Source organism: Maylandia zebra, linkage group LG9, assembly GCF_041146795.1.
Source record: "Maylandia zebra isolate NMK-2024a linkage group LG9, Mzebra_GT3a, whole genome shotgun sequence".
Taxonomy (NCBI): Eukaryota; Metazoa; Chordata; class Actinopteri; order Cichliformes; family Cichlidae; genus Maylandia; species Maylandia zebra.
This window is the reverse complement of record NC_135175.1, coordinates 5,491,309-5,518,901: the sequence shown is the minus strand read 5'-3', so window position 1 is coordinate 5,518,901 and position 27,593 is coordinate 5,491,309. Positions and strand designations below refer to the sequence as shown.

Genomic DNA, 27,593 nt, shown 5'->3' with positions numbered 1-27,593 from the left:
CGTGTTGGCTGTTGAAGATCAACTACCAGAGCACCCCTCACCCCCCTCAAACACAGACTCTCTGCATCACGCAAACTCTCCAGGAAACAAATGCTCTCCGACACATGTCATCGACACAACTGTTCTGACACACGCACATTCTCCAACACACACTGACTCTCACAAATATACCTCTTCCCCTCCTCACACACACTCGTCCCCCGTCAGTCAATTGATGCAACCTGACTGGGTGCTGCGGGACTCTCCATACTCAGAAGGTGTGGCTGAGCACAAAAGGGGCAAGGCTTGTTGGGACTGTTTACGTTTCCATAGAGACAACAACAGTGAGCTGCAGGTGAGTTTGACCTGCTGCATGCTGAGAGAGGTCTTCCAGTCAAATCTGATTGCTTACAACACAGGAGGCTGCTAACGGATGCAAAAAAGAGTGTGTGTGTGTGTGTGTGTGTGTGTGTGTGTGTGTGTGTGTGTGCGTGCGTGCGTGCGTGCGTGCGTGCAGTTTGCATCTATCCCTCCCTCTCAGGGTCTTAGCTGTGCAGGCGACCTGTCGTCACGTGACCTCACACAGCTGTGTTTCATCTCACACATTGAGCTCACAACCTTCCTGATGACTCTGGGGATCCACACCAAACGCTCACGTCCTCCACGCTGCAGGAACCGGGGTGAGTTTCTTTTTTACATAATGATCTGCATTCAGCTTCACAGCAAAGACTTTATAGCATTAGGATATTAGAAAGCTATAGCGAGTGATGTTAACACTTTTACTGATTAACGTAAGTTTCGCCAATGTAATTATGCATTTTTAACATAAACACAAAAAGTAATGTGGAACTAAAAACGGTATCTAACCAAAAAAACAAGATCCAGATCCACATAACAAAGAACATCTCTTCAAACCATTTTTCCTGGATTTCCAAATAGTTGTTATTTTTACAGTAGATGGTGTGTCATCATTTGTCTTACACCATGGCTCCTTATTGTTTGCAGACAATTTTCAGAGTGGATACAGCAACATTACATTTCCAGTGTAATCAGTGAGAGAGGCAGACATGAAACCGATGTGGAAGTGGAGTGCATCTACTCCACAAGCATAAAAATAGATAAGTTTACTACTATTTTTATTTTTTTCACGTAAGGTGTATGTATGTATTTTGCCCACAGAAAAGGGTCATAAAGTCCCCTTACCCCCAACCAGTCACAGCAGATGACCGTCCTCCGTGAGCCTGGTTCTGCTGGAGGTTTCTTCCTGTTAAAATGGGGTTTTTCCTTCCCACTGCCACCAAAGTAGTTGCTCAGAGGGGTCCACTGACTGGGTTTTCCGTGTGTTCTCTGTATTATTGTAGGATCTTTATCTAACAATATAAAGTTCCTTGAGGCAACAGATGTTGTTGTTTGGCCCTATATAAATAAAATTAAAATATTTGTGTTTTATTTTTTATTTAAATGACAGCAACAGTCATAATTCTTTGTGATGTATACACTATCAGTCGAAAGTTTGGACAGACTTCCTCATTTAATGGTTTTTCTTTAGTTTCATGACTATTTACATTTTAAATTCTCACTGAAGGCATCAAAACTATGAATGAACACATACGGAATTATGTAGTAAACAAAAAAGTGTGAAATGACTCAAAACGTGTTTTATATTTTCGATTCTTCAAAATAGCCACCGTTTGCTTTGATTACTGCTTTGCACATCCTTGGCATTGTCTCGATGAGATTCATGAGGTCATCACCTGAAATGGTTTCCAACAGTCTTGAAGGAGTTCCCAGAGATGCTGACTGTGGAGGCCCGGCCATCTGGCACAGCACTCTGTTGCTCTCTGTCTTGGTCAAATAGCCCTTACACAGCCTGGAGGTGTGTTTGTGGTCATTGTCCTGTTAAAAGATAAATGATTGTCCAACTAACCGGATCGGATTGCCCAAACAAATCTCTTCTGCTTGTTGCTTTTCCTTAGTAGTGGTTTCTTCTACTTTGAGGAATCTATAATATAAGATATATTTAGAGTTATTTATCATTTTTTCTTTGCTGTATAACCCCATATATCTTTCTTCATATATATCTACAATGTAGAAAGTAGTAAAAATAGATAAAACATTGAATGAGAAGGCATGTCCAAACTTTTGACTGGTAGTGTATTGTCATAGGGTTTTCTTGAAGAAGTGAATTTACCAAACTTAAACTTTTCTCTCCCTTTTTTAAGATTTAGAGCTTACATCTTAATGCTTGCTGCTTGAAGCAGTATTGCTGTTCCTGTAGTATAAATGTAAAAGAAATGTCGTGTTAATTTTCATGTAATCTATAAATTACTGATCTCCAACTTTATGTACTGAAATTGCCATCTGGGAGTTTCTAGAACTTGCCACCCTCATAAACTAACCAATATAAATCTGAAATTACACTATCATAACTACAAATACTCCAGAATTTAGAGTTAGAGAAAGCACTCTAGGTGAAAGTATCTTATGAATGTACTAGAATAACATGAATGACTCTTACCATCTTATCTTCTGTCCACACATAAAAAACAAATCTGGGTCATCTACAGTGGGGCAAAAAAGTATTTAGTCAGCCACCGATTGTGCAAGTTCCCCCACTTAAAATGATGACAGAGGTCAGTAATTTGCACCAGAGGTACACTTCAACTGTGAGAGACAGAATGTGAAAATAAAATCCATGAATTCACATGGTAGGATTTGTAAAGAATTTATTCGTAAATCAGGGTGGAAAATAAGTATTTGGTCACCTCAAACAAGGAAAATCTCTGGCCCTCACAGACCTGTAACGTCTTCTGTACGAAGCTTTTCTGTCCCCCACTCGTTACCTGTATGAATGGCACCTGTTTGAACTCATCATCTGTATAAAAGACACCTGTCCACAGCCTCAAACAGTCAGACTCCAAACTCCGCCATGGCCAAGACCAAAGAGCTTTCGAAGGACACCAGGAAAAGTATTGTAGACCTGCACCAGACTGGGAAGAGTGAATCTACAATAGGCAAGCAGCTTGGTGTGAAAAAATCAACTGTGGGAGCAATCATCAGAAAATGGAAGACATACAAGACCACTGATAATCTCCCTCGATCTGGGGCTCCACGCAAGATCTCATCCCGTGGGGTCAAAATGATCATGAGAACGGTGAGCAAAGATCCCAGAACCACACGGGGGGACCTGGTGAATGACCTGCAGAGAGCTGGGACCAAAGTAACAAAGGTCACCATCAGTAACACACTACAACGGCAGGGAATCAAATCCCGCAGTGCCAGACGTGTTCCGCTGCTGAAGCCAGTGCATGTCCAGGCCCGTCTGAAGTTTGCCAGAGAGCACATGGATGATACAGCAGAGGATTGGGAGAATGTCATGTGGTCAGATGAAACCAAAGTAGAACTTTTTGGTATAAACTCAACTCGTCGTGTTTGGAGGAAGAAGAATACTGAGTTGCATCCCAAGAACACCATACCTACTGTGAAGCATGGGGGTGGAAACATCATGCTATGGGGCTGTTTTTCTGCCCAGGGGACAGGACGACTGATCCGTGTTAAGGACAGAATGAATGGGGCCATGTATCATGAGATTTTGAGCCAAAACCTCCTTCCATCAGTGAGAACTTTGAAGATGAAACGAGGCTGGGTCTTCCAACATGACAATGATCCAAAACACACCGCCCGGGCAACAAAGGAGTGGCTCCGTAAGAAGCATTTGAAAGTCCTGGAGTGGCCTAGCCAGTCTCCAGACCTCAACCCCATAGAAAATCTGTGGCGGGAGTTGAAAGTCCGTGTTGCTCGGCGACAGCCCCAAAACATCACTGCTCTCGAAGATCTGCATGGAGGAATGGGCCAAAATACCAGCTACTGTGTGTGCAAACCTGGTAAAGACCTATAGTAAACGTTTGACCTCTGTTATTGCCAACAAAGGTTATGTTACAAAGTATTGAGTTGTATTTTTGTTATTGACCAAATACTTATTTTCCACCCTGATTTACCAATAAATTCTTTACAAATCCTACCATGTGGATTCATGGATTTTTTTTTCACATTCTGTCTCTCACAGTTGAAGTGTACCTCTGGTGCAAATTACTGACCTCTGTCATCATTTTAAGTGGGGGAACTTGCACAATCGGTGGCTGACTAAATACTTTTTTGCCCCACTGTACATTTCTCTAAATTGACTACAACATCCTACTCCACTTATCCAAACATAATTTACATTTTTAAGCAACTTTTTCATATTAAATTGTACAATAAATGTACCCTGAAATGTTTAACAACAAAAATCATCTTCCCACTTACATGAAGCAGTACAGAATTATACCGCTCTGCAAGATTTAATGTAACTCCCACGCAAAGATGTGTGTAGAAAATCAGCGGTCCTTAACCTGTTTTACCTCTGGGTAGGGATGCACCGATACCGATATCGGGTATCGGGTATCGGGGCCGATACTGTAAAATGTGTGTGTACTCATACTCGTAAAAGTTAACCGATACCATGAACCGATACTAACTTGTTTCATTAATCAGAGGGTGGCTTGTCATTTTTGTTGTAGTTTTTTAGATTGGCCACTAGGGGAACATCCCGCGCTAAACAGGCACAGGGTTAGACGAGTCAGACTGGCAGCTCCAGATAAAAAAAGAGAAACTGGAGGCTGCTGTAGCTAGGCTAAACAAAATGTCAGCAGTGTGGACCGGAACAGCCAACTTTAACTCAGGTTTTGGAAAAGCGATGAAAAATGTCAAGAGAAAATCCACGGGCAGTTAAAATAACAGAGGCTCTGACTCGTTTTATCGCTCTGGATGACCAGCCAATGCCAGTCATGGAAAACATAGGATTCTTCTCAGCATACTCGAGCTGCGATATGAAATTCCCAGCCGCCCACACATCAGGGAGATAATGGTGACAAAACTTTCTAAAGAGGTAAAGACGAGCAGTGTGTGCGCGATGTCAGTCTTTGGTTTAACGGCACAGTGGACTGATGATCCACGGGCAGATGGGGAGTTCGTTCGTCAATGCCAAATACTTTCATTATTTTGTTTGTTTGTTTACATTATGAACACTCTGCAACAATTTAAAAGTTTATTTTATTCTCAAACCTAATTTGTATTTATTATATTCCAAACAGAAGTGTTTATTTATTATTCCGAAAGCTCGAGACAGTGCCAATAGTTCAGTGATATTTTGCTAAATTACAATGTGGAGACTCTGCAATAATTTAGCAGAAGTGCTTATTTTTCACTTGAAATTTTTTTGTGGTCATTTTTATTAAGATTTTATTTTTTATCGGCAGAGAATAAAATAAAATCTGTCTTCCGATTCATTGCATTTGTGTGTGTGTGTGTGTGTGTGTGTGTGTGTGTGTGTGTGTGGTAGAAGTATCGGTTTTTGTACTCTGTATCGGCAAGTACTCAGATCCAAGTATCGGTATCGTATCGGTTTGAAAAAATTGGTATCGTTGCATCCCTACCTCTGGGTCTAATGTTTTCACTACAAAGTTGCCCGGGGCCCGACACTGTATTGAATAAATTGATGTTGCTTTTGGTTTTATACATATTTAATAACTAAATCAAATCTACATCATTTTAATGGCTAAAACCTCGTCAAATAAACATGATGATGACATGATGCAATCTAATAATCCCAAAGAACCTGTACATAAAACAAAATGCCAGCAATTCATGGAACAAATCAAACTGCAAAGTTAAAAGGCTCAAGTCAGGATTAAAAACACAAAATAATTAATAATTCAATTTTACTAAAAGAGACAAGAAAAAAGAAAAAATAGAATAATGTGCTCATAAAACAAATACATTCAAAATAATTTTCTAATTAAATGAATAAATAAATAAACTGTTATAAAATTTAAATAAAGGGCAAATGAAAATATAGCCTTATAATCTGTGAGTGAATCTGAAAGGTTTTTTCATTGGCAGAACCAGAAGTTATTCTTCAACAAACAGTCACAATAGGCAACTCCCCTTTTATGTTCAGCTGTTAATGAGACACGGGTCTGGGTGGAATGGGGGAAAGGCTCACTCTCAGAGCAGCTTCCAGTGTTGCTCTGAGTCTGGTTCAGGCTTTGGTCTTGGTTGTGGCCACAATGGAAAATCCTGATTTACACAGATATGCAGTTGTGAGTGGGACAACCTCATCAAGTCAAATCAAAATTTATTTATATAGCACATATTAAAAACAACAATGTTCACCATAATGCTTCACAGTCAGTAAAAGCATGAGACAATTAAGACAAAACAATAAAACAGGACAACAAACAATACGTGACAACACAACAAGCAAGAACAACCAACTAGTTAGAATCAAAAGCCAAAGTAAAAAGATGTGATTTAAAAGACTGGATAGACTCGGCTGTACGAATATGAACAGGGAGGTTATTCCAGAGTCTAGGTGCCACGGTTGCAACGGCCCGGTCACCTCTGGACTTCAGTCGAGACCTAGGTTGTGCTAGGAGCCTGTGAAGTAGTTCAGAAAGATAGCTGGGCGCTAAATTATTCCGATATTTTAAAAGTGAACAAAAGAATTTTAAAATCGATACGACATTTAACTGGGAGCCAATGTAATTTGGCTAAAATTGGAGTTATGTGTTCACAGATTCTCGTACCTGGTAAAAGATGCCCAGCTGCATTCTGAACTAACTGAAGCCGTTAAAGAGAAGAGTGTTGGAGGCCCGAGTAGAGGCAGTTACAGTCGTCCAATCTGGATGTGATAAATGTGTGGATAAGCGTTTCAAGGTCCTTTAAAGGAAGGAACGGCTTTGCTTTGAATATCTGACGCAACTGGTAAAAGCTGTTTTTTACCACAGTAGAGACCCGTTTCTCAAGTTTAAAAGAGCCATCCAGGAACACTCCAAGGTTCCTTACAGTGAGCGAGAGATGGCTAGCAAGAGGGCCAAGGGCAGAGTGTGACCATCAAAAACTACGATTTCGGTCTTATTCTCGTTCAGTGTATGAAAATTATGTGATAACCAAATTTTAACTTCATGCAAACAGTTGAACAGAGGTTGCAAAGAAGCAGACACATCTGATTTCAAAGGTGAATAAATCTGGATATCATCGGCATAACAATGAAAGGAGATGTTATATTTTTAAGAAATTAATCCCAACGGCAACATGTACAAAGAGCAGGACCGAGCACGGACCCTTGAGGCACACCACAATAAATAGGGGCAGAAGCCGAGGAGTGTTGCCCTATAGCAACAGAGAACGACCTCTCTGAGAGGTAGGATTTAAACCGTATACCTTTGAGATAGAGCTGGGCGATATATCGAGTTTTTAAAAAATATCGATATATTTTTATACGAGATATAAGATGTGACCATATCCTTTATATCGATATAGTCTATGTTACGTTATAATTATACTTGCGGAGCCGCAGGTTTGCCTTTCTTTCGTCCACTTTCGTCTTTACGCAACGTTACTCGGCCTCGCCTCTCCTTCACTGAACACAACTCCCCCTCCTCCCCCATCGCTTCACCTGCAGGAAGCGACAAGATGGACACGGCAAATCTCCGTTAACGAGTTACTGCGCATCGCCCCGTGCGTGGGGCTGGACGGCGTCAACGTGTTAGCTAGCTAACCACGCTAACGAGCTAACCACGCTAACGCCATGCAGCCCAGAGGTGCTGCACGGACTAAAATCCTTTCATTTTCTCAAAAGTTGACAGCGCGCCTTATGTATGAATTCTGGTTGTGCTTGATGGCCGCGAACCGATTTTATGTGGAACACGGCGCTCAGCAATCTGTCAAAAAATGTTTTAGTACGACTTTAGTAAGCTACGGAGCTGCACTGCTTGATGGATTGTCGGAGCATTACGGCTGAGCCTCGCGGAGTGATACGTACTGTGCTTCAACGTAATATTACCCTACTGTGTATAAGGACCATAAATGGCACCTGTTAAGAGACGTGGTTGCGAAGCGGATTACAAACTCCAGGCTGTCAGTCACGCAGTACAAGTTGGGAACAGAGCAGCTGTGAAATCTGTCTTTGTTATAGTGCTCAGCGTCTTTTACTTTACATTTTGACTGCACATTTGTGAGCTTTTTGTTATGCACAAAAACAACATTGTTTTCTTTTATTTATGGAGCATTATTATTTAATAAATGCTCATAATTTATTTTTGAGTAAATTTTATGTACATCTGCTCTATGTTAATAAAAGTGCCTGTGTGACATCTGGGACACAGCTTTGACTAAGAACTCTCTTTTTGTTCTTACTTTATGGCTTTAAAAAAAGATATATCGAGATATATATCTTATATCGCCATCCAGCTAAAAAATATCGAGATATGAATTTTGGGTCATATCGCCCAGCCCTACTTTGAGACCAACAACATGTTCCAGTCTTGATAGAAGAATGTTGTGGTTAACCATGTCAAAAGCAGCAGTCAAGTCAAGTAAAACTAAAACCACGGAATAGCCAGAGTCAACCGTTAAAAGAAGATCATTAAAAACTCTAAGTAAGGCTGTCTCTGTGCTGTGGCGACGTTTCAAACCAGACTGAAACTTTTCATTAATACCATTTGCATCTAAAAAGGCCTGAAGTTGTTTAGAACTACCGTTTCCAATATTTTGGAAATAAAAGGGAGTTTGGAGATCCGCCTGTAGTTAGTGAGAGCATTAGGGTCAAGATTTTTCTTTTTCATAATAGGTTGCACAACAGCATGCTTAAAGACAGACGGTACACAACCTGATGACAATGATGCATTCAGCAGAAGTAAGATACAAGGACCAATAATATGTAAAGATTCCTTAAAGAAACGAGAAGGACGAATATCGTGCGGGGAACCAGAGATTTTGAGATGATCAATTATGTCTTTTAAAGCAGAATAAGACACTGGCTCAAACTGTTGAAAGACAGTCAAGCACTCAAAGGCTGGAACTGGGTCTAACCTTATAAACTGAAACTCTTCAAATAAGCCATAAAGTTGTGTCTCTCCTTTTTGCAGAGTCGAAGAGCGTGTCAGGTCACATTTCACTGCGTGTTATATCTGTATAACCATGCACATGACAAATAAAGAATCTTCCTCTGCAGATGATCAGTTAGCTGTTTGACAACTACTCTTTCAAGAATTTACGAGATAAAAGGAACGTTGGAGATTGGCCTATAATTAGATGGGTCAAGGGATGCCACATAGCGATTATTAGAGATAGTTTGGAGGAAGACATTACTGAAATTAACTCAGAAAGATCAATAGGAGAAAAAGACTAAATGGTACTGAAAGCAGCGGTACATGTTGTTACATCTGTGAGATGATCATGAGTAATTTTTTCTCTAATGGTTAAAATGTTATTTGTGAAGAAGTTCATGAAGTCATTACTAGTTAACGTTAAAGGGATGGTTGGCTCAACCGAGCTCTGACTGTTTGTCAGCCTGGCTACAGTGCTGAAGAGAAACCTGGGGTTGTTCTTATTTTCTTCAATCAGTGATGAATAGTAAGATCTTCTAGCTTTACAGAGGGCTTTTTTTATAAAGCAACAAACTATTTCTCCAGGCTAAATGATGATCTTCTAAATCTGATCTTCTAAATTTGTGACACGCCATTTCCTCTCCAGCTTAAGAGGTATCTACTTTAGGGTACGTGTTTGAGAATTATACCAGGGAGTCAAGTACTTCTGATTTGAGGCTCTCTTTTTCACAGGAGCTACAGTATCCAGAGTTGTGCATAGTGAAAGTTAAAACAATTAACAAGATAATCGACCTCTGTTTGAGTAGCCTTCAGGTACCTGCTCTGCTCTCTTTTGGTACAGGCTATTGAAGATGATAAAAGTGGGTGAACTGTATTCTTAAACCTAATTACAGCACTTTCAAAAAGACATCTACTTTGATGAAATCTATTTCCCACTAAACAAGAGAGGCTTTTCAGGAAACACTGTTTCAGTTTCAATTCAATTCAGTTTTATTTATACAGTGCCAAATTACAAGAACAGTCAAGACACTTTATTTTCTAAGGTAGACCGTACAATAATACATACAGAGAAAAGCCCAACAATCACATGACCTGGTATGAGCAAGCATTTTAGTGACAGCGGGAAGGAAAAACTCTGTTTTAACAGAAAGAAACCTCCAGCAGAACGGTTTAATGGAGAACGATTAAAAACACTGTCCTCACTGCTGGATCATAAAAAATATTTATAACAGTGTTCTGTAATTATTAAGTTATTTAAACATTAATTAATACTTGGAACACAAAACCTTAAAAACTGCTTATTCCAGTATTGAATCAGGTTGGATGGACACATCTGGAAAACAAGAAACAGTTGAAATGAATAAACTGCACTGATTCAAAAGGAGGTAAACCTAAACAGAAGACATGAGTTAAATGACTTTCAAAGTAAAACAGGAAGCAAGGTAGCAGGAAATGACTAAAGAGAAACAAACAAGCAGATATTACGGAGATTAAGATAATCTCTACTATAGTAATTAAAAATGTAAAATTAACAATGAAGACAAACTTTTAAAAAAAATCTCAAAAACAGGAAAACTCAGAATAAACCAACAAAACCAAAGACCAATTTCTGATAAACACAAAGACTTCTTAATGTGAGATGTCCTTAACACCTTTATAAAGATCAGTACTTTGCCTTCCACCCGGCACTACCACTAAACCAATAAGGTATGCATTTTAATACCCCAGAGCACCACAAGATGGGAGATCATGTCGTGCTTCAACATTAGGAAGTAAATTCAAGATTGTCCAGCTATATCGTTTTCGTTCGACCACTGCCCCGTTTCAACTACTAGTATCACCTCCTTCCTCATTTAGTATTTTTTTTCCTGTTTGTCACACATTTGTTTCAGATCATCAAACAGTTTTCATTATTAGACAAAGATAACTCAAGTATATATAAGATTGACTGGTTCTGCAATTCTTGGCAGCAAGAACTGCAATCCAAAATTTGTCATAACTGCTCATGATTTTTTTCGCCTCTGTGGATGAAATGTTTATTCTGTTTTTTATTCTTGGTATGATGTTCTCTTTGTGAAATGCTATGTTACACAAACACAAAGACTTTAACTTTTCTCAGATATTTTCTCAAATTTTTTGGAGATCATCAAGATGTGGCAAATTTGAGACAAGCCTTTGTATTGTTTTTGGTCAGCAGTTATTTTCATCTTAGAACTTTTCCATAGATGCGTTCTACCTGATCTTTCTTATTGGTGAATCATGAACGCGCATCTTAACTGAGGCAAGTGAGGCCTGCGTTTCTGTAGATCTTGTTCTGTTTTTTGTGACCTTCTGGATGAGTGATTGATTGCACTTGGACTAATTCTGGTAGGCCACTCACTCCCAGGAAGGTTCACTATGTTGTTATTATGTTTTTAAACAGGACCAGGTAGGTTTGGATTAAAATTAGTTTGAGCTGAAACCTGCAAATGTGACTATATGCAAAAACACAGAAGAAATCCAGAAGACTCAAACACTTTCATAGCACTGTGTCGCATTACAACGGTTTAACTGTTTATGCATAATAATTTTGATAATCATCCAGAACCCACAACAGTTTTGCCCTTTGCAGCTACCTTATGAGTAAGTGTTCACAGTAAACCCATGTTGGGCTAGCCCATAGCAGTTTAGCCTTTTGGGCCCCAAAAAACGCGGGCAGCCCATTGTGGGTTTACCATAGGAAAACCCATACTGGTCCTCTTTTGGGTTAGCCCATTAAGGCCCCACAGTAGTTTGATCCCAAGAGGTCCCCTGATTGTCATGGTTTTCAATGGGCAACCCACAGTGGGATTGCTCACCGTGGGTGTGGTTTGCCCACCATGGGACCGAAAGAGCCAAACTGCCGTTGGCTCTAACACAGTTAACTTGGGACTGGATGGGATAAGCGATAAGGGCAGACCTGAAACTATTTTGCTGCTGAAAAAGCCCCATTAGTAAAACCCTGTACTAAAGGATGTATAAATTGTCTCTCAGAACACTCACTGTATGATTGTTTGTGTCTTCCTGTCCATTAGACAGTGGTGTGTTTGGCGTTCCTCTGAACACGCTGTTGGAGAAAGACAGGAAGAAGTTTCCTGGGGTCAAAGTTCCTGTCGTGTTCCAGAAGGTGAAGAACGTGTCCTTCTCTATGTCTAATCAAGTTTCAGACAGGGGATAGATTGCTGGCTTCATTACTCTAAAACTTATGATACTATAGTTTAAGGCACAATCATAATCTTATGTGTCTTTGGGAAGTTCATGAGCAAAAGTGGGTTACTGTTTGGTCAGTAGTTTGATTCTTCAAGTAAGCAAATATTGAACCCCAAGCTGAAGCATCTCTTTACGGGCGACCGTGGCTCAGGGGGTTGGGAAGCGTATCTGTAACCGGAAGGTCGCCGGTTCGATCCCTGGGCTCTCTGTCCTGGTCGTTGTGTCCTTGGGCAAGACACTTTACCCTACTTGCCTACTGGTGCTGGCCAGAGGGGCCGATGGCGCGATATGGCAGCCTCGCTTCTGTCAGTCTGCCCCAGGGCAGCTGTGGCTACAACCGTAGCTTGCCTCCACCAGTGTGTGAATGTGAGAGAGAATGAATAGTGGCATTGTAAAGCGCTTTGGGTGCCTTGAAAAGCGCTATATAAATCCAATCCATTATTATTATTATTTACGTGCATGATGTAAAATGTTTAATGCTTATAGTAAACAGTGCTCAGAGTAGATAAGTGCTGTATAAGTATGAGCCCATTAGCATATGATCTTGGTGACCTAAAGTAGTTGTTTAACTAACAGCTAGCAAAGTTAGTTTACCTTTGTTTACATCTTGTTTAGAAATTTAGTGAAAATAAACAAACAACAGTAACCAGTCACACCTTCCTTTATGTGTGTGTATGCATGCAGTTGTTGTGTATCTTAGAGCAAACAGGCCTGTTGACTGAGGGGATTCTCAGAGTACCAGCATCAGCTGCTAGAGTCAAGGTAACACACACACACACACACACACACACACACACACACACACACACACACACACACTGCTGTTTGTTTCCATACAGAATAGCTGTTGCCACTCAACAATAGTGCCACATCAGCAGTGGAGTAGGAGGAGAAGTGGAAATCAGAAGTACTGTACTATTATATTATTAAAAACTGTGGTAAAAGCTGGCGAGCCAGCTGTGGTGCAGCGACACAACACACCATGTAACAAAAATGGGGAGGTGCGTGACCTGCAGAAACGTTCAACTTTGGCACACTATACCATTCATGAGGCACGTCATGCACTGAAAGTCTACCTGCAAAAAGCATCTGTTGTTGGTTGAAGGGAGTGTCAAAAACATGTGGTACAACCAGTCTGTGGGCTACTATCCATTATCCATTTGAAGAGCAAAGTTATAACACACAACAAGCTGAAGTGAAACCGAGTGTGAAAGATTACCACTGCAGCCAGTCTGTAATTTTTATCTTTGGTTATCTTTCCACATCTCTTTCATTCGCAGTGAACTGCCTGTCACTCCCTTCCCTGTTCCGTCACATTTGTCAACCAATCAACATTTGAACAGTGCATAGGTTCCCTGCCTTCAGCAATGCATAGTTAGGATGTTGGATGACTGGAGGTGCATCATCATGGGCAAAGCAAGGTCAACATTCCCAGATCCTCAACCATGAACCTTAACCTAGCTCTAACCCGAAAGCCAACCCAACACTAGTCCTAGTTTTTAGGTAACAAACGAATGGTTATTTTCTACATCAAGTTGTTTTTCTCTTTAGATGATGCTTTAACATAGCATAGTACTAAGGTCAAGACAGCAGCTAAGTGGTGTTTGTTTCTAGATTTTGAGATTGTCTAAACTCAACATTGGTCCTCACAAAAGATGGACACACACCCTGACACACTTTAAAATGACTTTTTGCATTCTGGAAAACTGAGTATGTCTGCCTGTGTGTATCTATGTCTCTCTGTGTGTAATACCTACCTGTTTTTGTCTGATTCTCTGTCTGTATCTTTCTCCCTGCTGTCTCTCTGTCCACCTCTCTGTTTGCTTGCAGTGCCTTCGTAGAGAATTAGACAGGTGCTATGAGGGATTTGACTGGTCTGCGCTGAGACAGGTGGACGCTTCCAGTCTGTTGAAGCTTTTCATCAGAGAGCTGCCAACCCCTCTGCTGACACACACACACCTGTCCACCTACCGCTCTGTACTGAGTATGTGTGCACACATACAAACACACATTTTCATCATTTAAATGTGTTTGCATTACATGAAGTGTTTCTGTGTGTCCCTGCAGGTATCCCCTCTGAGCTCCATCAGGTTCAGGCCCTGCAGCTGCTGACGTTGCTTCTTCCAGAAGCCAACAGAGAAATTCTGAGAGTAAAGCTTCACCCAGACATTGTCTACACACACAAATGAGAGAGAATTGGGCAAACAGTGAGAAGCAGAAAGAGGGCAGTAAACACACAGTATACATATGTCACAGCCTAAAAGAGCATGGGACAGCACGTTATAGGGAATCTTTTAGTTTTACAGAAAATTTAATATCATTAAAATATACTCTTGTAAACTCATTTAAGTCTTCACTTAACCTTCATTTATCGACAGACAGACAGACGATCAGCTAGGTGAGTGACTCCAGCAGATCCCAGGAACAACATTGGAGATCTCTGTCCAGATGAGTGCAGTCCTACGAACAGCTAAGAAAATGCACAGGGCCCTCAAGCTCCCAGGCCTCATGTAGAAGACCTGAGCTTGACAGATAGACCGCCCGCAGATGCGAGAGGTCCCCCACGCTATCCAAACCTACACACACAAACACAGACACACACTATATTGCCAAAAGTATTCACTCACTCATCGAATCATTGAGTTCAGGTGTTCCAATCACTTCCTTGGTCATAGGTGAATAAAGTCAAGCACCTATGCATGCAGACTGCTTCTACAAACACTTGTTGAAGAAAAAGGCTCTCAAGAGGTCAGTGAATTCTAGCATGGTACCATGATCAGATGCCACCTGTGGCCACAAGCCCAGTCATAAAATTTACATAAAAAACAGCAGATTTAGATTAGGTATATCCCTAGTCTTTTCACTAAAATATAATTTAGTTTTAGTCCAGATTTAGCCACCTAATTTTTGTTTTTGTCTTGCTTTAGTTGAGTATATATCTTTAGCTTATGGTAGACTAAATCTGAAGTTGATTTAGGTCACCAGATTTTAAGGTGTCATTGTGTTGGTACAAGTGAGAGTTGCTCTACATGTCTCCATATGTCCACAATTCTCTTCCTCCAAAACATTGACATTTTGTCACATTTTCATGAGAAACAGGGTGCATAGGTGTTAGCTGAACCCCTGTCTCTATCCCTGTTTGTCAGCGGCAGATCAATTGTGCATGTCTAACCTTACTGCACAAGATTATTACTTCTGGCTCACTTCCTGCCTTGTCTCAGAAGAAACATTTTCATCTCGTTTTTATTCGTGGACGAACGTTTCGATGCCTTTCATTCATTTTTATTCAGTTATTGTCTTGTTTTTGCTAGAAAAAAAGTTTGATGAAAAATATAATAAAAATTAGTCAACAAAATTAATACTGCTACTAAATATTCCATAGTCAACTGTGCAGCGTCAATGGATGCTGAGGGACGTTGCCAATTTTCTAGTGAATCACTGCAGAGCTAAAGCGATTGTTATGGTTTTCTATTATGAATACATTATGGATTTATGAGATTTGTAAATCATTGCATTCTGGACCAATGTGCAGTACTCACAGAAAAACAACTCATCAAAGAAGAGAACTTCACAAAACAAAACAAAACCCCTAACGTAAACCTAAACTAAACTGACACTGAAAACTAGATACTAGGAAACACGGCTTGAAACATGACGGGAGAAAACACAGTACAAAGAGAGAGTAGGTTAAGTTAACCATCCAACAACAAGCAAGGGTAGGCTGAGGACTAAAATACACAGGTAGGATCACGAGAGGATTAGGAAACAGGAAGAAACACAGCTGGGACAAATCAGACATGATGCGATGAAGGAAGGCAAAACTAGATACACTGGGGTAGGAGACAGACTATCAAAATAAAACAGGAAATGCACCACGCACACACAGACATGGACTCAGAGACACGAGCTTAACATCCCAATAATACTGACACAGTACAGAGGGAACATAAGGACAGGGCCTAGACAGGAGACATGACTGACTGGGGAACAAGAGAATAAACATGAAGACCTAGAAATCACAAACCCAGAAGAACTAGAGATCTAGAAATAAAAAACAGAAACCAAACCCTAATAGTCATGAACCCTGATGAAATCAAAAAGAAAAGTACAAAACCTAAAACACTGGGTCACCAACCCAGGACCATGACAGACTTTTTTTTTTTTAGAAATCGCACATGGTTGCAAGAAAACCTGTTTTTTGTGGTTCCAGGCTCTGCTGGTCTTCCTCCGTATGGTGGTCTCTCATCAGGATCAGAACCGTATGTCTCTGTGGAATGTGTCCATGGTGATGGCACCCAACCTGTTCCGTCGTCACCATGGAAACAAGCGCTCAATTGCTAAACGAGATGAGATGGAGGAGGCAGTGGGTGGAGCTCAGCTGATCCGGTTGATGATCATTCACCAGGACTTTATTTGGACCGTAGGTTTCAGGACACACCTGCACAGTCTCGGTGCCCCTAACCCCCGATGACTTCTCGTTCTCTTTGATAGGTCCCCAAGTTTCTACTGTCTCAGGTGAGACAGATGAACCAGGTGTCCATTCAGAAACAGCTTGGCCTGAGCTGGACCAGTAGACTTTTGAGGAAGAAGAATGACAAGAATGAAAGAGATCAGGTGAGACAGAGACCAGGGCCAAGGAAGACAGAGACTAGGACCTGGAAAGACCAAGAACTGCATGAGATGGGCACCAAAACAAGGTGAGACAGAGAACAGATAAGAAGAGAGAGAAATCAGGTTTGATACAGGTCAGGACCAAAGGAGATGGAGTCCAGAATCAACTAAGGCAAAAACAAGGTTAGTCAAAGACCACAGGCATGCGGGGCAGAGTCCGGGTTCAGCGTGCTGTCTGTTTGTGTCTCTGCAGATCACAGAGCTGTGTGAAGGTGTGATCAGAGTTCATGCTCCTCTACACACCAAGATTTCCATGGTGATACAACTTGAGGAACAGACAACAGCCAAGGACATAACGTCCCGCTTCGAGTGTGAGAACAGGTGACAAAATCTCTCTCTCACACATAGATGCACATTTATCCGACTTCTGTGAGGATCCATACCTATGGTCCCCACCTGTTCCCACACTGAAGGAAAATCTGACTTTTATTTACCATCCCTGTCTTTCTCCTTCTGTCTTTGTTTTTCTCTGATCAGTCCAGTTCAACATCTGTATGAAGTTGGAGGAAACATCTGTGAGTCACATTATAACATCATGATAAACACCTGACGGACTGGATGTTAAATATTAAAGCTGTCTCTCTGCCTGTCTCTCAGGTGAGCGTCGTCTTCATCCTGACTGTGTTCTGTTGGATGTTTACAGAGTTAATCCCCACTGTGATTGGCTAATTAAACCCTGACAACCTGTCTCAGAACCTGTTTCAAGTGTCTCACCACCTCTCTCATTAATGCCTCCCCACCGGTCGACACATGCACTACCACCTGTCTCACTGCCCTCACTCCACATCTCAGCTCGTGTTTTTTGCTGTCACAAAAACACTGGCACCAGCCTCATCACATTTGTGACAATCTCTCCCACAAGTGGATCCAAACTTCCCTTTATCATGAACCACTTCCTTTGTGCATACAGCAGCTGTTGGCATGACATCACAGTAACATTGTCCTTTATCGAACAATTGTTCAGTCTGTTTTTTTTTTATCTTTCTGAATTTGGTTTGTCCTGGCAGATACATCTTCTCCTGCTCCGGTCTTTATTTACTGCTGTTGTTTCTGTACATCAGAACAAATGTGTTTATTAATGATGCTCATATTAAAACTTGAATATGTACTGATGGCAAGCTGTCTCCACCTGCTGGTCAATGTGTGTAATTAAAGATGAAGTCTTCTCTCTGTTTATCTGGAAAGCAACAGAGATGAATGTAGAGAACAATGTATGAAAATAGAGGATACACCAATAACATCAAATAATTTAATGTGAATAATAAGCAGACCATACAGTATATAATGATACATAATGTATCACTGAAATCAGAGCAAACACTAGGTTCAAATTACCACCGTGGTTTGTGGGCTCAACCTAGTCATCGAGGTTACTAACCCAGTTGCTGTGAGTTTAAAGATTCTCAGAACTACATGCATTCATCTCTTTTAATTTCTTACTGCATGACTTAAACTGACTTAAAACAGCGTTTTACTCCTCATTTGTTTTTTATCGCTTTAGACCTTTCAAGTAGAAACCTCTATCACAAAATAATTTAGTATAGGCCCAACATTGTAATATTAGTATATACATACACTGGCATCCTCTTGCCCTGCCACCATCAAGTGGTTATCAGTCAACAGCTCTGTTCTCCTCTTCAATCAAGTGTACAAGATATGCTGTAGAGCTGGTCAAATGTGATTACTAAATTTAGTCACTGAATTGCAGCCTATGATGCAAGATAGACTTATGGTACAGGTATGGGCCTTTTTAGGCTGGCCATAGGCCTTCTTATCATCATCATCGGCTGAAAATCTCAAATCAGAGTGACAGCAAAAACTGTGGAGAATCCATAATCTGGTGCCTTGAAGACCATGAAAGGAGGCTAACGTGGATGACTGCAAAAATCTTTTCTTGGTTAAGATTTCCTTCACAACATCTAACCAAGTCCAGAACAATCTCAAGGAGGTCTACAATCAAGGCACAGCTTCATGAAATGGAGATGGAGAAAACTGAGTGTTTACAACAAGGTGAAAACCTCAAAACCAAAGAACGCATTGGGTTTATTTTTGTGACCTGGAAGCAAAGTCTGTGTTTTATACTGACTGTGAGAAAAAAACAAGTAAAGGTGATGATCACATTCAATGCAGCTCACTTCATGCCGGTTTATTTTTAAAGCAACAATTCACAACAACAGTTGCTTCAAGGTGCACTGAAGAGAGGTCCTCATACTCCACAATGCTGAGGGGAATGTCAGTGTTATGAAATGTCCAAGCTGGAGCTATGATCACAAGCCAGAGGTCATTAGCTTAGAGGCCAGAGGACTTTTTTCTCTGATTAATCTCTCTCTCTCTGTTAGAGTGTGTGTGTGTGTGTGTGTGTGTGTGTGTGTGTGTGTGTGTGTGTGTGTGTGTGTGTGTGTGTGTGTGTGTGTGCAACAGCAGCAGGGGTAGGATATAGCTGAGTTATCTAAGCCGGGTAAGTCAGCAGCATAAAAAAAAAAAATCACATGCCATGTAACCATGGTGTCAGAGATGTTACCATAGTGATAATCTCACACATCTCATCTGGAAGCATTTTGTAGTATCACAGCACTTGTAGAAAATCGAGAGGCAGCATCGATCACCAAACCAGAACTAGATATGATGGGCTTGCTAAAAGTCTAGTTCCTTCAAATTCTTCACCATTTAAAACATTCGAGTGTAACAGCAACATTCATTAGGCCTTTAGAGGACCTGCTGTCCAAGCCAATATTAAGGTGGCTAGAGTTCAACCAGTATAAACGATACAGTATTACAGTCTAACACAGATTCACCAAAGCATCATTGTCAGTGGCCAGAGGTCTTTACTACTTAGACTTAGTTCCTCCTACGCCGGGCGGCGCATCGGGCAGCTAGTGATCTCCATCGATGTCGGTCAGCAGCGACTGCTTCAGCTTCGTCGACAGTTCTCAGATCGTCCATGAATGTTCGACGCCATGTGGTCTTTGGTCGGCCTTGCTTTCACTTGCCAGTGCGTGGACGCCATGTCATGGCAATCTTAGCTGGGCGATGAGGCGGTAGGCGTAAAATATGGCCCGCAAAGCGGAAGCGTCTTTCTGCAACAACATCGGCTAATGGGCGGGTGCCTGCTCTTCGTAGGACCTCCTCATTTGTTATTCGGTCCCGGTAGGAAATTCTCAGGATTCGCCGCAAGCCACGTTGTTGAAGCACGTTCAGGTGTTGAATAATTGCACTTGTTGAGCGCCAGGTTTCACTAGCGTAAAGTGCAGTAGGGAAGACGATAGAGTTCAGTAGTCTGATCTCGACCCTTACATTCAGGGAGGTCGAGTTCCAAATAGGTTGGAGACGTCGCAGGACACCAACTGCCTTCCCTACTCTGGCGTCGACATCCCGATCAGAGACCCCGTCATTTGAGATGATGCTGCCAAGATATGTAAAATTCTCCACCTCTTCAGCACGTTGTTGGTTGATCATGACAGGAATGGGCACGTGCATAGCCAACTCGGAGTACCTTGGTTTTTTTGGCGCTGATTCTTAATCCAACTTTCGTCGCCTCCCTCTGCAGGGCCGCGGTCAACCTTTGGAGGTCTTCCTGAGTCGAGCCCAGCAGGGAGATGTCATCTGCGAAGTCCAAGTCAGTGAGATTACGCGCTTCGTGCCAGGGCACACCGATGCCAGCTTGGTCAACTGATCGTCGCATGATGAAGTCAATTACCAACAGGAAGAGGAAAGGGGATAGCACGCATCCTTGTCGGACGCCAGTATTGATCTTGAAGAAATCTGTGCAGCCGTCATCCGTCCGGACGCAGCAACGGGAGTTGGAGTAGAGACAACGAAAGGCATCTACAAACTGCTGAGGGACTTCATAGTGGCGTAGGATAGCCCATAGAGTCGGCCGGCGGACGCTGTCAAAAGCCTTCTTGAAGTCAATGAAATTAATAGAAATCTTCCTTTGGTATTCCAATGTTTGTTCAATGATCATGCGAGGGTGAAGATTTGCTCGACGCATGACCGGCCACTCCGAAACCCAGCCTGCTCTTCTCGCAATCGTTCGTTCACTGCGTGTCGTAGCCGATTCAAAAGAGCGAGGCAAAACACTTTCCCGGGTACCGACAGCAACGTGATGCCCCGCCAGTTGTTACAATCACCCAAATCACCGTTAGCCGATAATGAGATTCACTTGCTGTTTCCGTAGCAGTTGGAGTTTTTACAGGGTGGGGTTGCTAGCCCCACGCCCAACCCTCCTCCTTTCTCATCTTGGGCTTGGGACCGGCAATGGCAGAGTTAGTCTTTATTGAGTCTTTATTGTTCCAATATTCTCATGAGATGCATTATGCTCTGAATGCTCTGCATATGAGAAAGATGGGAAAACTCTCACATTGACAGTGGATCAAAAACATTGCAGAAATATATAAATTTAAGGCATATCCTAGTAGCAGACAGACAGGCAAAGCCATGTCCCATGGTTCCAAAACAGGGCACCAAGGTTGAAAAACAGCTTGCACTTAAAGATGGACAACTACTGACCCAAAGAGAGCACCATAAAAGACTGGAATGTCAGTTTGGGAAAGCACAGCGCAACCAATTCAGAGGGTGCAGTACTTAAGTTAAATATCAAAAGACCTAGAAGAGAGAAAGCCAGATCTCTCATTACCACCATTACATGTTCCAGTCCAATTAAACCACCTTTTGAAATTTGAATGTGAGATAAAAGTTTTAAAGGTCACCTCAAAATATTTACAAAAACTTGATCAATGTCCCAGAAATTTAAATAATATGTATTTTTTTTTTTTTTTAATCTATCAGCTAAACATCAGAAGTTTAAAAGAAGAAAAGCAAGAGTCTCCTAAAGTATTTTATTTCCCTTTTTTTATGGTAGTACTTGTATTCACTGAAGTGAAAAATTAAGTACAGAGTAATTTGGACACTGCAACTTAGTGTGACTGGGGACTAACGCTTTAGTGGGAAATTTACACCATAGCTACACTGTAACCGCAACCCCCTCTAAAACCCTGAGGCGAAACTTGACGTGGACCTCCCTGGAAATCTCCAAGTCTACAAATATAGTGACTGTGTAGTACCGTCTATTCCTCCTGTGTAGGTCTGACTACCTTCTCCCATGCAATTTATTGACATTTTAATAACATGCAAATATTTCATAAAGCTTAAATTTGAAATATGTTGGTGTTGGGAAAAATTATTTATTAGACATTGTACATTTATTGCGAAGTGAAGCTCAATAAAAGCTTATTGTTGTTAGTTTTAGCAATATTCATTCACTCCTTCATTTTTTTTTATTTTGGTCTGGTCATAGCAAAACAAGGCATATTAAAATAGAAAAAACTGTATTTCAGGCAAAAAGGGTGTAGGCAGAAATTATGCTTACATGAGTTATGAGTCAGCATCACCTATTTTAACATAATGTCCACAACAACAGCACCCCCCAGCGGTCATAGTAAACACAGCAGAGAAAAATATCTTGAGTGTGTGACGCTGTAACGGTGCCATGAGGTAAGTCTGTAATTTACCTGATAAACCAGGATAAATTTCCTGTTTTTTGTTTGTTTTTTAAGATCACATAGTGACATTCTAGCCACTAATGGAACTTGTTTCTAATTAATTATTATAGTGACAGATGGTAGCTCTGCCGTTTTTCTAGAGTAATTCAAATGAATGCTGTAAATAGAGGTGTAATTACTGTTTGGTGTCCATCCGTGCATTCTCTTCCAATTCAGGGTTGGAGCCTGTCCAGCTACCACACACACCCTGGACAGGACAGGGCTAATACATAGAGACTGACAACCATTCATACTCACACCTATGGGCAATTTAGAATCACCATTTAATCTAAACCCGTTAACTAATTGATATTTTCACCAAATGGTCTTTTCTGTCTGCCAGTGTGTCATGCAGTTTTCAAGATTAAAGACCTTTGCAAAGAAAAAAAGTTGCCTGCTCCAGCTCCTGGAAATGCATATAACCTTCTTATCAATAATATTTTCAGACAGCAATTAATTATTAAAATTTTTAATAAAAAGCCTTCTGCCTGGTTTTATACCTTTGTCTTTCTGTAACATAGGCCGCAAACCGACATTTTCCCCACAACTCCACCCATCAGCTCGTCTCAATCTGGAGTCGACCTGCATACATCCTGTTCAGTCTGTCAGTTCTTTCGCACTTACTGCTGTTGAGGAAACACTCCCAGGTTACTTGGTGATAGTCACAGTTTAGCGTGGGCAGCCGGATGCTCAATATAAGACAACATCATTATCTTATAATTACATTAATGTACTTTGTTTCCTTAGCTCAGAACTGCTGGAGATTGTGTTCACCCTCAGAGGGACATATCTGAATTAGAACTGATAAACGAGTTTTAAAAGGAGGGAGCGATGGACACTGAGCATCATATCAGTCAGTGTAGAAACAGGCCGTAAGTTTCAGGACCAGGGGTAATTATTTGCTTGTCATCATTTTTGATCTGACTCAGGGGTGCTGGCTTAACTTCTCTTCTGGATACATCTCTCCTTTACATGTAGGTCACAGGTGTAGAATCGAATCGAATCGAATTGAATCGAACTGAATTGAATTGAGTACTGTGGCTTTATTGTCTGATTGTCTGGGTGTCATAGCGGAGACAAAAACTGATGCCCAGATAAAGACACCCAAGGACCCAAAGGAAGGATGCAGCAGCAGGTCTCTCTCTTAAAGATCTAACACATGATGAGCTCATACAGTGGCAATTTAACGTTATTAAAACAGCAAATAGCTTTTATAGGTGTGGTTAATTTTAAGGTTGACTTTCAAAAATGGCACTCTTTTCTAAACACAGAAGAAGCTCATTTCAATATCAAGCAGAAAAAAAACGAAGACATACGTTTTGTTTTTTTATTTTATTTTAAAAATCAACACAGTTAGAACTAACCGTGTGTCGCAAACATTTATAGATCAGTCCACCTGCTTGTTTTAACTATTCTCCTTTCTGCCTTATAGGTAAGCCATAGGGACAGACGGAAAATCTCAGATTTCCCACCTCGTACACCTGCGTGACACGTTCATATTGACCCACAGTTGTGTGAAGCTGTAAAGTCTGAGTCTTTAATGAGGGTCTGTCCAGCTTTGGATTCTGTTAGTATGTGTTTGAACTGACCTGAACCTCCTCTCTGTGGGCAGAAGGTAAAAAGGGTGATAAAGTCGTGCGTGCATCAATCTTGCAGAGGGTCTGTGTAGCAAATAGTCAGCAAGAAGAGGTGAAAGAGGCTGATGGCAGTGAAGAGAACGTGGAAAATAAAGGTTTTCTACCACTTTTGTGTGAAAATGGTTTTAGGGTAAATGTAGAAGAGGGATGAATCATAAAACATTTAAATCAATAGCCCACATAGCAAGGAGGTCTGGCCCGGATCTGGTGTCAAACCAGCACAACACAGCTGGCTGACTTCTGGCATGATAAGACGTATGTCATCAGGATATGGGCCAGGTGGCATTGATGGCACTGTTTATGTGATGGCATGCCATATCTGGCTCGATTGTGGTTTGGTGTATGTGGCCCAGGCTCATAGAAAACAGGTCTGGCCCGGATCCGGCATCAAGCTAGCACTTCTGACTGACTGGTGTCATGGCAGAGTGTATGTCAGCCAGATGTGGACCAGGTCTGGCATGATGGCACTATTTATGTTCCTATTTTCCTATTTTAGTTAGAAGATCCAAATGCCATGTTGCAATACTATACTGCTATGGTAGCCAACGTTTCAAATGCAGGTTTGACAGGTTTGTTAGTGTACACTTTATCCAAAACCTGGTGACGGTTTACTCATTGTTACCAGTGGGTGGCTGTAGCTCAGGAGGTGGAGCAGGTCACCTACTGATCGGAAGGTTAGTGGTTCCGATCCCTGGTCTGCATGTCAAGACTGTGAATGTGTTTGAATGTAGTTAGGAAGCACTCAGTTTAGAGAAAGTGTGTGATTGGATGAATGTGGCATGTTGTATAGAGCACTTTGAGTAATCTGTTAGACTAGAACAGGGTTATATAAGAGTCAGTCCATTCACTGTCTGAACAGAGTTTTCTTATGTTACTTTTGCACTGTTTTGCGTGTTCTGGCACATGTTGTTATTTCATGGCTTGATTAAGGTACACATTAGGCTGACATCTGGGGCCAGAGCTGAAACTGTTCTGGGCCAGCACAGGGCCAGCAATGTGTCTACAACTGGCCCGTGGCTGCACACAACTTACACATGGCCCACATAACGCAAAGAATGATGGCCCTTTGGTGGCCCAGATCAGATTTGCCAGATGTGGCCCACACATGGGCCAGCACAGGATCACCAGTGTGTCTGCAACTGGCCTTGTGCTGGCCCATGTGTGGGCCACATCTGGCAAACCTGATCTGGGCCACCAAAGGGCCGTCATTCTTTGCGGTATGTGGAGAAGGACAGTCTGTCTGCAGAGCTCGCTCAGCTTCAGAGAAAACTAAATTTGTGTGCACTCTGCCAAAAAGTACAGTGGACGACCTTATTCATGTTAGGACAGCCTGCCTGCTGTGTGTCAACAGAGTTATTCAGTTGGTACAAAATGTCCTTAGAGAACATTGAACAACTCAGCCTGACAGTATACAATGAACTCCATGACAGGTGGCCTCCTCCAATACTCTTAATGAAGTCAAGTGACCCAATGGTTGATTAAGTATCATCAAAACCTTTAAAAAACATGCCAAATTTGTCACGGTTCTGGGTCCGTTGGACCCAGTATTTTGAGTTCATTATGTTTTGGTACTTTTGCATCATGGATTTTCCTTTATGTTTCTCTGGTACTTGGTGTTTCAGTTATCTTGGTGTTTTTCTATATTATGATTTATGATCTGATACTGTTGTGATTATGATTATCATTTAGTAGCCTTTGGTCAGTGTCAGGTCTGTCTCTGTCTAGTCTGTGTCTTAGTAAAGTGTGTTTTGTTTCCTGTTTTACTTTGAAGGTTCTTGTTCCTGTCTGATGTTAGTATGTGCAGCTTTGTTCCCCCTGTCTCGTTAGCCTTGATCTCTCCCAGCTGTGTCTCCCTCCTGTTGCCGATTTCCCCGTTACTACCCTGTGTATATAAGCCCTGTGTTTTCCCATGCTCAGTGTCGCGTCGTACCATCAGTTTATGCCTGTGTGTTCTTGGTCTCAGTGTTCCGTCCTCACTTTATGTTTGTTTTCCTGCCAGCAATAAAGCTGAGGTTTTTTGAGTTACATTCCATTTTCCGAGTCCTGCATTTGGATCCTCATCTCTGCCTGCCCGCACACAGAGCCTTGACAAAATTGAAGAGACAAAATATGATCACGCTAAAATTTAACTGACACGCGCACGCGATTATGTGACAAAACTCTTAAACTGGCTTAAAATATTAATTTAAATTGTGCATCTAAATTGAATTTTAAAACTAGAGTGGTTGAAAATAACCACTCTTCTTCTCCCATCTTCCTTTCCTCATCGCCAAGTGGCCATGGCAGATGCCACCCCGTCCTAGAGCCTGATTCTGCCGGAGGTTTCTCTCTTTTAAAAGGGAGTTTTTCCTTCCCACTGTCACCAAAGTGCTTGCTCTTAGGGGGTTGGAGTTTTTGTGTATTTTTGTAGGGTCTTGACCTTACAATATAAAGCACAATATAAAGGAAGTGTTGTTGTTGTTTGGCGCTGTTTCTTAACTTAAAATGTCCAATTACAACAGGACATTTTAAGTTAAGAAATAACGCCAAACCACAAAATTAAATTAAATTAAATTAAATGAAAAAAGCTTTGAATTTGTGCTTCGTTTCATTTGCTATAAATTTGCTAAAAATGTAATATCAGATTAGAATAGTGTGTCTCAATATAATGTATCATTGGTCTACAGGATGATGCTGTGATACATGATACATTTGAAGTAGATGTCATAGTAATGTCTTTCTGTATGTGTGAACAAACCAGTGGTGAAAAGACACCAGAGATACGCAAAGAATAACTGATGTTTGAGGTTAGCTGGTTAGATTCGTCTAGATATTCTACTTTCTGTGTTCTATTGGAAAGGACCGATTGTATGCTTTGCTAACAACTGCAAATGTGACAAATGTGTTACAATAACTATGTGTGTTGTTTTAGCAGCAATAATATTAAATGAAAAAACGCTGAGAATGACTAGTAGTAGGTGACACTGAATGCTTGCCGTGTGATGAACTGTTACTACCATTGATTGTGTGTTTTCTACCATAAACTGAGAAGCTACACTTTGTATATTCACCAGAATAGAGGAAATAAAGTACCCAGCGTTCAAAATTCTCCTAAACTCAATTTAACCTGTCCATGGTGCTCAAAAAGACGTTTACTCCCATGGATGACTCTTATTCAGAAAAATCTTTTAGTGATCATCAGTTTCTTTGGCTGAAGAGACTGAAAGGTTCCCTGGAAAGCAGTTTCAAACTGTTTTAGAGGTCCTGCAGGATATTGGGATGAAGCGGTGCTCTGGAGATACAAGGGAAAAGACAGATGTGGAAACAGCTGAATCAAAGAGCCATTAGTGCTCTGATTGCACTAATAGTTATAGCTTGTGGTCAGCTAATTCAAAAATGGAATCCAAAAAGCATTTGTATCTCTTAAAGTGCAACCGAGATGCAGATAAAATGTGAATCCTTAGAAGAGCGACAAAGTTTTGTCTTCTGTTGGAGGTAGAGCCTTTTCTCTAATGTGTTTCCTTTCAAATCTTAAAAAAAAGAAAAAGAAAAAAGGAAAGAGGAAACAGGATGAATAGACGAAAGAGGGTTGTGTGTGGAATTTGTTAGGAGGGAGAAAGGGAGGGGTG

The 27,593-nt window shown here is 41.2% G+C and overlaps 1 protein-coding gene across 1 annotated transcript; it reads left to right on the top strand.

The window, feature by feature from the left end:
• The first annotated feature begins 8 nt into the window (after positions 1-8).
• Positions 9-18,018, top strand: arhgap28 (Rho GTPase activating protein 28). Its single transcript, XM_012915549.3, has 11 exons — positions 9-334; positions 497-659; positions 11,963-12,054; positions 12,822-12,899; positions 13,968-14,121; positions 14,205-14,287; positions 16,348-16,557; positions 16,629-16,751; positions 17,002-17,129; positions 17,286-17,323; positions 17,406-18,018. The coding sequence occupies exons 1-11, from the start codon at positions 215-217 to the stop codon at positions 17,486-17,488; spliced, it is 1,272 nt and encodes a 423-aa protein (XP_012771003.2). The 5' UTR covers positions 9-214; the 3' UTR covers positions 17,489-18,018.
• The last annotated feature ends 9,575 nt before the right edge of the window (positions 18,019-27,593 follow it).